At 44.7% G+C, this 12,135-nt stretch overlaps 1 protein-coding gene across 8 annotated transcripts in view; it reads left to right on the forward strand.

Annotated features, from left to right (window-relative positions):
* Nucleotides 1–12,135, forward strand: part of MICAL3 (microtubule associated monooxygenase, calponin and LIM domain containing 3) — a 261,040-nt gene that overhangs the window by 126,046 nt on the left and 122,859 nt on the right. For 5 of the 8 annotated variants that reach the window (XM_039545905.1, XM_039545912.1, XM_039545923.1 and 2 more), the window contains exons 15-18: nt 6,546–6,658; nt 7,277–7,339; nt 8,183–8,356; nt 9,534–9,626. In XM_039545905.1, the coding sequence (XP_039401839.1) occupies nt 6,546–6,658; nt 7,277–7,339; nt 8,183–8,356; nt 9,534–9,626 (443 nt within the window). The remainder of the gene's footprint in view (nt 1–6,545; nt 6,659–7,276; nt 7,340–8,182; nt 8,357–9,533; nt 9,627–12,135) is intronic. The other 3 variants (XM_039545919.1, XM_039545950.1, XM_039545944.1) reach the window with 2 other exon arrangements.

Raw genomic sequence — 12,135 nt, forward strand, 5'->3', positions numbered from 1 at the left:
CTCATTTGCCCAGAGTCCTTCCCAGTTAATGGCAGTCATTCCTGCTGTACCCATTGCCTCGGGGCACATGCCCTCATAGTGCAAAATCTGCATGAGTTTTAAGGGCCACTCTGAAAGATAGGGAGATTCAACTTTGTTTTCTTATGATGAAGTACTCCTTTTGTCCAGCTTTGGATCGAGGCCCAGAGGCCCCCACCTCGTACAGCAGCCTTCAAATAGCCATAGTGCCCCATCAGCCTCAGGGAGACTTGCAAGCAGTGCAGAAAAGATTTCCACCAAGTGGAGTCCTAAGTCTCCTTAGAAACAGTGGATCTCTTAAAGGTACACTCTATCAAAGACTCTGCACCCCTCAAAGGTTTCTGTGGAGGCTTCAAACAGTCTCAGTACCAAGAGCTCTAAAAATCAGTCCTCAAGCTTGTCTAAATCACATGGTACCTACTGCTCCATACCGAAGATTTTGGTACCATCAAAACATGACCAAACTGGTAGAGATTCCAGGGGCACTGCACTAAAGAATTAATTTCCTTCTGCAGCATGGACTGCATCTTCAGTACCTCAACTGGCAGTCCAGCATGTTGGTGCCTCATGCACTTTCTTTGGTACCGAAGGCCTCCATGTCTGCAGCCCACCAGGTTCCCACACAACTGCACCCAGTACTAGAGAAGTTCAGGTTTTCCAGGGATTTGTTAGTCTCCAATCAACTGGAGTCTCCTTTACTGAGCCTAGTCAGACCCCCAGTACCACAACCTCTGCTGTCTCTGGTACTTTGCTATAATTGGTACTGCCTGATTCCCTGGTGCCCATGCTTACAGCGAGACAAATTACTACTCTTTCATCTACTCCTCCATTAGATTATGCAGATGAGAGCTCTTCAGGCTCTTACATTTCTATTCAGGACTCTTATAATTACCTGCCTAGACCACCGTCTCCTGAACCTGCTCCATCAAGGGATACATCAAGGCTGTAATGATCTCGGCCTCTCAACACCCTCCTTGGTATAATCAGGGGAATGCAGGGTCAGCGCTGTCAGATTCTGTCCATTCCCCGACAGCAATCGCCACAGGAGGAGGTGTTTGAGGAGCAAGAAAGGAGAGCTAATGAGCAGGCTACCACACAGACAAATATTTCATCCTCCTCCCTGGATGAAGTTGTTTTGCCCTCTCCATTTATGGTAGATGACTTCAAGCAATTTCAGGAGTTGATGAAGAGGGTGGCAGGCACTCTTCAAATCCCATTGGAAGAAGTCTAAGAGACTCAGCATAAGTTGCTGGATATTCTTCACACAACATCTTCAGCACAGGTAGTTAGGACCTTGTTAGAAACTACCAAAGCCATTTGACAGATCCCCACCACAGCCATGCTAAGAGGGCTGACACAGAGTAGTACATTACAGCTAGAAGTTCAGAATTTTTATTTTCCCATCCTGCCCCAACTCCTTAGTTATGGATACAGTAAATGAACACAACAGACAATACCATTCCAAGACTACACCACTTGATAAAGACCAAAAGCTCTTAGATCTTTTTGGTCAAAAGACACTTGTTTGCCACCTTGCAGTTAAGAACTGCTAATTACCAGGTGATTCTGACAACATAATCATATTAACTGTTCAAAATGTAATTCTTTATTGAACACCTCCCACAAGAGCAGAGGGAACAATTTCAGGCCCTCATTGCAGAGGGACAGCTTCGTGCAAGGACAACTTTGCAAACTTCTGCTGATGCTTTTGACACAGCAGCCTGGTCTGTCTCCACAGTTGTAGTCATGCGTTGAGCCCTGTGGGTACAGTCCTTAGGTTTTCCACATGAAGTCCAGAACACATAAAGGACCTACCCTTTGGTCTCAGATTATTCAGCGAATCCACTGCTGGCTCCCTATATTCGCTGAAGGACACCAGGGCAACCCTTTGTTCGCTGGGCATGTGTACTCCTGCAAATAAGCAGAGATTTAGTCTCTCTCAAACTCAGAGATCCTGCCCAGCGCAGTTTCCCACCTACCATAGAGCATCGAAGCCACGTAAAAAGGAACTCAGAGTGCAGAGGGGAAAGTTCTCCATCACTACACCTGGCTCAACACAGCAGACATAAACTACAAAGTGTTTGTTTTGATGCCTCGGTCAAAAGCCACCTCTGCCCCTACGATCTGGATCTGATGTTGTACCACCCTGCCCACTCCATCCTCCCAATTTTGGGGGATCGTCTGTTCCATTTCTGCAGCTCACGGGGGCAGATTACCTTTGACAGATGGGTCTTGGAGGTTTACATTGGCTACTCGATCCATTTTCACTCCATATCTCCCTACCACCTTCCTTTCCCATCTCTTTTCAGGACCCATCTCACAAGCCGCTCTTAAGACAAAAGGCTGTCTCCCTCCTCCACTTAGGACTCATGGAACCAGTTCCCACTCAGTACAGAGGAAGCAGATTTTACTCCAAGTACTTCCTCATTCCCAAAAAGAAGGGCGAGTGGAGGCTAATTGTAGATCTCAGGATGCTGAATACCTTTGTCGAGGTACAGAAATTCAAGATGGTACCACTTGCGGCTATTGTTCCATCCCTGGATCTGGGAGAATATTTTGCAACCTTGACCTTCAAGATACATACCTTCATGTCACAATGTGTCCCTCTTGCTAGAGATTCCTATGATTTGCCATGCATCAGGGCCACTGTCAGTACAGAGGCCTTCACTTCCCATAGAGAGTTGACAGAAATTATGTTGGTAGTTAGTTGCCGCACAGCTTTGCTGATGGGGAGTAATTGTCTTCCCATACCTGGACAATTGGCTTTTAAAAGGGCATTTCTGCATGGAAGTTCAAACAGTGATAAGGGGGGCTATGTCTCTTTCACACACTCAGCCTTTAGTTGAATACTGCAAAGTCCTGTCACCTACCTCTACTGCAGATAGATTTTATAGAGGCCACTCTCAATGCCATGGCATCGAGATCCTACCTGCCAGGGGACAGATGCATTTAATTGTACAACTTCAAGTGATCCTACAGGCTACCACCAGATCATGCCTGCAGCTCTTTGGGCACATGGCACCATGTACCTTCATCACTTTACACCCCCTTTTACAACCACACTGCCTCTAAGCCTGGCTCAAGGCAATTTTTATACCTGCAACAGAGATGATCTAAGCAAATTACTGTCTATTCCCAATTGTGTACTAATCTCTCTCAACTGATGGAAGAATCCAGACAAAGTGTGCTCAGAGGTTCCTTTCGACCATCCTCCTTCCACTGTCACAATAGTTTCAGCTACATCTCTCCTAGGCTGGGAAGCTCATCTAGAGAACCACGCTGTCCAGGGCAGATAGTCCACCCAGGAGTCTACACTACATATCAACATTCTGGAGCTCAGGGCTGTGAGATACGCTTGCCACCACTTCCTCCCCATGATAAAAGGTCAATGCATCCATATAATGAGACAGCCGGGACAGTATGTACTACATAAATGCACTGGGAGAGAAGGGATTCCCTTCCCCCTGCTCAGAGGCAATCAGGTTATGGAACTGGTTTGTAGCCCACTGAATCCTTATCTCGGCAACTTATTTGCCTGGCCATCAAAACACCATCACTGATTACCTCAGTAGACACTTCACTTGAGATTACAAGTGGGAACTCAACAGATCCATACTCGAGTAGATAATTCTTATCTGGAGATTTCTGAACATAGACCTTTTTGCCATCACTGTCAACCAGAAACATGCAGAGTTCTGCTCTAATGGAGGTTTTGTTTGCCTGCCATTATCTGGAAGACAACTTTCTCCTCTCTCAGCCGAGAAATCTTCTATATACTTTCATTCCAATGCTGCTAATTCTCAGGATTCTAAACAAAATCAGACAGGACAAAGCCACGGTAATCTTGATCACACCTATCTGGCCAGGACAGGTGTAGTTTCCTTACCTACTTTACCTCTCTTTCCAACTGGCCATCAATCTGCTGCTCACACTCTGTCTTTTCACTCAGGATTTGAGGAACATTTGTCCCCCACAACTTGAACATTCTCAGTGACTCAGGGAAAAATTCCTGGATGGCTCTTGGAGTTAGAACTCTCCTGTGCCAGAGTGGTTCAAGAAGTCCTGTTGAACAGTAGAAAGGAATCCACCAGGAACACTTACCTTCAGAAATGGAGAGGATATTACCGTTGGTGTATTCACTCTCTGTATCTCGTGTTGACTCCTCTATTTCAGAGGTTCTAGAATACCTTTTCACTCTGAAGCAAAGAGGTCTTTTTTTGAGCTCCATTAATGTGCACCTGGCAATCATCACAGCATTGTATTCTCCTCTGGAAGGTTTCTTGGTATTTGCTGAACCTGCAACTTCCAGATTCATCAGTGAGTTATTCAAACTCTTCCCAAATGTTAGAGAGCCCAGTCCGACTTGGGACTTGAATCTAGTTCTTAATTCACTGATGAAACCTCTTTTTGATCCACTACCTACTTGTCCCCTTTTATACTTTTACATGAAAACCACCTTTTTAGTGTCAATTACTTCTTCTAGAAGAGTTGGTGAATTAGGGGATTTAGTGGTTGACCCTCTTCCACACACAATTGTTTTCTTTAGGGTAAGGTATCCTTCTAACCACACCTGCAGTTCTTATCCATAGTCGTCTTGGACCTTGATATCAATCGCACAATTTGCCTGCTGGCTTTCTACTCTAAATCCCATCAGACTAGGGAGGATTTTGCCCTTCACCCCCTAGATGTTAGGAGAGTGCTAGCATATTATTTGGACACGACTAAATTTTTTGTTTCTTTGAGGCTATTTGTGTCTATTGTGGACAGAGTAAAGGAACACTACTGTCCACCCAGAGACTTTCTAAGTGGGTTTTGGATTGCATCCTCTCCTGCTCTGCAGCTTGTAATGTACTGTGCCCTCCTAGGGTCATAGCTCATTCTCCCAGCTCTCACTCAACTTCTGTTGCCCTACGGAAAGAGGTTCCAGTAACAGAAAGCTGCTACATGAGCTTCAATTCACGCTTTTTCGAGAAACTGTCCCTTGGCATGTGCTCCAGAGACATGCAGTATCTTCAGTTGTGAAGTTCTGCAAACAGTTCTAGACTGAATTCTGAAGATCTCACCTCCTTCAGAGGGTAGTTGCCTCAAGCAGAGCACCCATATAGACACTATTCAAAGAAGGAGATTCATCAGGATATGTCCCCGTGGGTGCTCCACTATCCGTCCTCCTTCCCCTCTGCTTTGGAGTCCTGTCTTCATGGGACTGAGTGGTAGAGAACGAATGGAGAGTGGTTTGTCCATCATGGCCCTATATATCCCTGGGATGGAGCATGGAAGATAGCTAAGGCACATGCATGGACTGAACAAGCACTGCTGCCAGAAATCTCCAATCAAAGGTGCATGGGGCACATCTGCACTTTCAATGGAGCATTCATAGGGACGTGCATCTCAAAAATCCTTAGTTACTGCACGGAGTGAGTAACCTGGTCTGCTTTCCTCCTACAAGAACTCATGCTAGTTACTCTGGATATGTCTACACTGCAGCTGGGAGTGTGCCTCCCAGCCTGGATAGACAAACTCATGCTATCGCCACTTGAGCTAGCATGCTAAAAATAGCAATGCGGATGTTGTGGCACAGGTGGTGGCTCAAGCTAGCCACCCAAGTGGAAGCCCACCTGACCCCCTGGCTCCAAGCTTAGATGGCTAACCTGAGCTATCGCCCATACCACAACCTCTGCTCTGTTATTTATAGTGTACTAGCATGAATGGAGTCTGTCTACCCAGGCTACCAGCTGCAGTGTAGACATACCCTTATTGAGACCATATCATAAAAATTGCTGTCTTCCTTGGTGCCAACAGGCACTCTTCTAGCAGCATTAGGAACCAGTGCAAGGGTTTAATGAGCATAAACTGAGCTACCATCTCGCTCATGAAAAGGTAGACAACAGGTCTGTGTGTAAAAAGCTTGCACGGATGCTGCTTTTGTTGTGCCTGTTAGGTGGTTGAACAGGGCTTCAGCCTGAGACTATCAGAGCAGCATCTTTCACTAGAACAAAACTCACTTCAGAATTATTAAACAACTTCCTTGCTCTCTTGCTGCCGCTGAGGGTTGGTCTGTCATTGCTAGTGTGAAGCTCCTAGCCAGCAGTCATTTAGTAGTTAATTTTAGAAGCTCTGACAGAGCTTTATATTTATTGTTACAATGCTTGGATTTTGTATATAACTCCAGGTTAGTGGAATGAAGGCCTGAAAGATTGTATTTTTGTTAACTAGAATGGAAAGATGCAGTCATGTAGCTTAAGTCTGAATTTGACCTACTTAAACTCTAAAACTATTTTGAGTACTTAGAAAACCTGGGAGGAAAAAAATGCATTTGCCAAATGGAAAAGGGCAAAACTATTCAGAAAGATATTGATTTTGAAGTTCCTAAGAGTATTTTATATGGAGAGTGTAAAAAAACAACAACAAAAAAAAAACAGTTCATGCTAAAGAACGAATGAGTCCCTTCTTAATTGTTTCTTGGCTATTGTTAATAACTACACAGAGGTTTCTGTGCATTCACTGGTCCCACCTGTTTCCATTCACAGAGACTTTGGATCTGAACGCAGAAGAGAAAGCTGCGTTGATTGCCAGTACCAAGTCTCCAATCTCTTTTCTTAGCAAACTGGGGCAGAGCATCTCCAGGAAACGAACTCCAAAGGTAGCCATACTCTAGTATGTATACTTTAACCCCGAGAACACTAGAAATTGGCAGACTGACAGCCAAATAAGTGCTAAGAAGTGTGTGTGTGTGTATTTGGGTGAGAGAGAGAGAGACTCTCTAAAGAGTAAAGTGGTTATAGACTTGTTGGCATTGTACATCAGCTCTTTAATTGCAGCACTAAATTCAGAATGGGTGCTTTCACATAATGAAACACTATATTCTTAACATTACAGTATTACTCAGGGACTTTGGGTTGGGGAGAAGGGTGAAAAATAGAAAGTATGATTATTCTAGTGATAGGAGGAGGGTTATTCTGTGCTGTTGGCTTAGGGCCAAAGTATTTTTTGTACTGTGAAATACCTGCTGTTTCTCCTGTCGACTCATTGAAAAGCTCCAAGAATGACAAGCTGTCCTTCAGATAAGAAGGCTTGGCTCCCTAAATGAGGGCCAAAGACCGCAGGGAGCCACCTTTCCTACAGATGGGACATGAGCATAGAGAATCAGCCAGCAATAATTCAAACACTTGTGTAATGCACTGATGGGATTCATTATGAGCCAGAGAGTTAAAAAAAAAAAAACCCCACCCTATCCTCAGCAGTTTTCCTCCCATTGCAGGATAAAAAGGAGAAGGAACTGGATGGTGCAGGAAAGAGGAGAAAGACCAGCCAGTCAGAGGACGTAAGTATTATAGTAGGGAAAAATGCCTAGGGGAAAGACCGTGTGATAGATTCCCTATTTCCACTCCCAACCCCTTGAATTTTTAGGGGGTTCCTTTCTTCATGCTCTTTTTCCCCTGGATGTTCCCCCTTCTCCCCAGATATTCCACTCAAACAGAACCTTATGTGAGATTTTTTTTTAGGTTGAAATCAATTTCTGCACAGAGCTTACGCTTTGTGACATATACTGAGCCAGTTACATCAGATGCTGACTAAATAAATAGCACATTGCAAACTTAACGTTGTCAGAAAATTCCTTTCATCCTGCTTTCTTGAAACACACCCTAGTGATTTTGGTTAGGGTGCTGAGGAGTAGCATTGTCAGATGCTAAGCTGGTATGGGGGTATCAGCAATTCCATCCAGGTAAAAGGTAGAACCTGGATTTGCATGGGTGTGAAGCTGGCTGCAGAGTGTGTCTAAGGCACATGCAGTATGTCACACATGGCACACCTACAGTTATGAGTGTGTATGCCAGATAGGAACTGCTGAGCTGAGGGCTGCCACCTTGGGTTCTCACTGAGTGCTCGAAGCAGCTCATTGTCTTATGTTCACAGGCCCATGAGAGCTTCTCGACTGTGGGTCTCTTCAGTGGAACAGTGTAGCAATAAAATATGAAGCAAGAGGGTGCAGGTAGATGGAGAGGAATTTGGTGAGCTGAAGGGTTGACTAGAGGAAAGAACATGAGCTTGGAAGTGTGGGTTAATGGATTTGGGTTCTGCTCTGTTTCATTGCAGAAGTCTTCTTTAAAGGAAAAGACCCATTTGGAAAGTTTCCATTTAATCTTTAGTTTATACTGGTTATTAGGAGGAAGCCCCCCGAAGCTATAGGGAGGAGAGGCCCACCCTTGTGAGCGCCCTGACAGAAAGGAGAATTGATGCTGCCATCGGGAACCAGAACAAGGTGAAGTCCATGGCAACCCAGCTGCTGGCCAAATTCGAGGAGAATGCACCAGTGCAGTCCACAGGCTTACGGAGACAGGTAGGAGGTGGTTTATACCTTTATATCCTTGGGCCTCCTCCAACAAACTCTCACCCAGATTTGGTTAGTAGAACCCTTTTATTTTGAAGAAGAGGAGGAATATCACAGGAGCTGGGACAGGAAAATGATGCACTCCTTAAGACTGGACTCTGGTTTTGCACTTTGACCCAGAGTACGGAAGAGGAAGACTCCAAGAGATTTAGAGCCAAATTTCTAAGGGTATTTAGACATCTAAAGATGCAGACAGGCACCTAATGGGATTTTCATAAAAACCTAAATGCCTAACTCTCATTGATTTCAATGTAAGACTCTTGCTTCTGAAAATACAGTAGGTGCCCGTTGCGTCTTTAAATGCCTAAGTATCTTCAGAAATCTGGCCTTCATGCTAACTTCATCCATGTAAGTGAGGGCCAGACTGGGGCCATATTGTTTGTGAATTGAAACAAGGAGAACACATCCTGTTGTGCTATTATTCTGTCTCAGAGGTTGAGAAAAGTTTTCAGTAGGGAGTGGTTTGCTGGATTCCCAGTTCCAGAAAGACAGTACTGCTTTGTATTATAAAACCACACCCATTTTCTTACATACACCATTTTCCATGCTGCTTTCAACTAGAAGAGAATGAGACTGGAGGAGCTGTGAGCTTTTCCCCAGTGAATTCTGTAATGATTGTTCCTTGCGGTATGTCCTGCTAGGCCATAGAATGGAGATTTCCCATGGTCATTGCTCGTAAACCAGGCCACCCAGTGCTTTTTGCTTGGGAAAATCTGGACCTGATCAACTGGGAGTTGCCATTACAGCCAGACCTCCTGTTTCATTCCCTGTGATCCTGTGATGCCTCCTGCTTGGACATAGGATAGAGCTGTTTAAGTGGTGGCCTTTACTTTGCTCTTCCCCAGTTAGATAATGTTTCCTTTGTCACTGTACTGAACAGGAGAAACACTGAAAACCTGGGGAGGAGATGCTACAAAAAACTTAATATGTCCCATTTTTATTTTGCTTGATTTTTCTTTAAATTTTACTTGATAATTAATTCTTTCGTACCCCATTTTTTCTTCCAAATGTCTGTCTGTCTCTGATGTCCTCCCACTCCTTTGTTGCTTTCTTTGAGCGCCTTTCGCTATTTTGTTTTGTTCCTCCGGGATCCCATCCTGCTTTCCCTATGACCTACATGTAACAGCCTGTCCTGCCTTATCAGGAACGTGTTCACAACCAGCTATCCTGCAGACAGCGAGAGCAGGGCCGCCTTGCTCCCATGCCTCAGTGGAAACAGGTAAACCAATAAAATGAATGTGACATGACATCCACACTAGATCTCACCTACCCACTGCTTCCTTTCTTTACTGACCCTTCTTCGGCACCACTGTGCAAAGTTCTTTGTTTTAAAATACTGAAGAATAGTGAGTGAGGTTGAGATCTCTCTCTAGGAGTGGCTTATTGTTTCCTATGCAACCACTGGAGTTCTTCCTTAGCAGTAGGGAGTAAAATTTGCTACCTGATGATTTCTCTTCTGAGTATCCAGGCTCACTATTCCTACAGTGCATTTTATCTGCTTTGAAGTTTCAGGAGACCTCAGTAACTGTGGTGGGGTTCGTTGGTCTTCCCAGTGATACTGCATCCACATCTGAAAAGAGTCTCTTAAAAATTCTCAAACAATGCATAGAAACTAATAAACCAGTTTTCCTGGCCTCCCTTCCATCTCCAGAGCATGGTGGACTTCTCTTTTACTGAGAATTTGAAAAAACTTTGGACTTTCAGTCACAGGGTGGGTCAGAAGAGGAAGCCTGGATACTTGGAAAAGAAAAATCACCAGATATCAAATTCTACCTCCTCTCTTATGTATCCTGGCTCGCTCTCCTTGTAGTGGGGGTTCTCACAGCAGTGAAATCCAAAGGATAGGCTTTTACAATTCCTTACTTTCAAACAGGCAGAGTTATTCATTGCACTGACTATGGTTCTCCTGTTTTCCAATAAAAGTGGCCTCATTGTCTCTGTGAGGGTAGTCATAAAAGTGTGGTTTTGATGGCAGTGCTCAGAGAAAGGGATTTACCTCTGTCTGTTTCTAGTCACAATGTAATGAAAGCGCACTTTTGAGACCGGAGGAGGAAGAGTTTGGCTCACCTTCCTCCAAGTCTGTGGATTCATGGTGAACTCTATTTAAAAAAATAAGAACAAAAATAAAAGCTTACCCCAACTCAAACAATCCAGCATTTGGAGTCATGTACCATGATCAAAACCTCGCAGTGGCAGCCTTTTCTCGAAAGAAGGAGAACCAAATAAAGGATATTCTACACTATGGGGAGGTCTGCTAAGAGCCTCTGTCTTTCACAGTGTTAGTAAGCCTGGTCAGTGTGCTGGTATGTAGAGATGTCCTGCCTCTGCTTGCTTCCATGACTCCTGCTATCCCTTCCCTCAAAAGGTCACGATCACCTCCACTGAAAAGAGAGCTCTCCCTTTGGAAGGGCCTCACTTTTCTAGTCCTGTGGTCAACCAAGAGGAGTTTCAGACACCCAATGAGATAACTGGACAGGATCATCATTAGTGTGGATTCCAGCCTTTGGGAATCTTTCACATAACCTGGTTCAGGAGAGCAAGAGTCTCAGAAAGAAGTGAAGAGGAGCATAAACTGGCTACAGCTCCATGCCATTAGATTAGCCTTCCTTGTACTGTACAACCAAGTAAAGCTGGGTCTGAAATGCACAATTTGTGTTTCTCAAGAGAGGAAGGTGAAGATTTGTGTTTTAGCACTTGGATGAGATTTTTGAGTCCCTGCAACCCTAAGGCAGTTTTCCTGCCTTTTGAATTTTAACCACCAAGACTCTAGATTTTACCCTTTTATACAGAGAAGGATAAGTGAGGTCTGGCAATACGGAGAGGTTCAGATGAGAGTGGCTTATCCTTACCCTGTTTCTTTTGTGGCTAAGCAGGGGAGGCCGGACTGCCTTTGCCTTCCTAGTTTGATTATGATTTTCTCCTCACCAGACAGGCGAGGATTCTGAGTGAGGCAAGTGAGTCACTCTCACTAAGGCTTTGTCTGCACTAGGGAATTAAAAAACCAAACCAAATAAAAACCATTGTTACTATTTGTACAGTTGCGCTGGTGTTGGTGCCGATGGTAGCCCTACAGTAGGCAGTAATGTAGTGCAAGTCTTTTGGCTGGACCTGTTTTTGCCGTTGACTATTAAAACTGTTTTTCAATAGATTTAACTAACACAGAAGTAGTCCGAGTGTGGTCTACAAAACTACCTAGTGTAGGCACTGCCCCTAAGGCCCCTCCTAGATTAGGTGCTCAGCTTTTGCTGGCCTTTTCTTGGATAGACTTCATAGTGACCTGGTGGGAAGATTCAGCTTTTGTGCTGGATTTTGCTGTTTTTTCCATGCTGGGTGATTGAGGTGGAGAAGGACAACAGGAATTTGGCTCTGTGGGGGCAAAATCTTGTAGACTCATAGACTTTAAGGTCAGAAGGGACCATTATGATCATCTAGTCTGACCTCCTGCACAATGCAGGCCACAGCATCTCACCCACCCACTCCTGTAACAAACCCCTAACCTATGTCTGAGTTATTGAAGTCCTCAAATTGTGGTTTGAAGACCTCAAGCTGCAGAGAATCCTCCAGCAAGTGACCCGTGCCCCACGCTGCAGAGGAAGGCGAAAAACCTCCAGGGCCTTCAGGGCACAGCTGGGTCAAAGAGAATATCTCTGCAGTGTCTACTCCAGAAGTTGGGGACAGAGGGAATGGCTGGCCTGGGGAAGCAAAGTGACTCAGTTGCCTGTTTGAGT

Source organism: Mauremys reevesii, linkage group 1 (genome assembly GCF_016161935.1).
Source record: "Mauremys reevesii isolate NIE-2019 linkage group 1, ASM1616193v1, whole genome shotgun sequence".
NCBI classification, from domain to species: domain Eukaryota; kingdom Metazoa; phylum Chordata; order Testudines; family Geoemydidae; genus Mauremys; species Mauremys reevesii.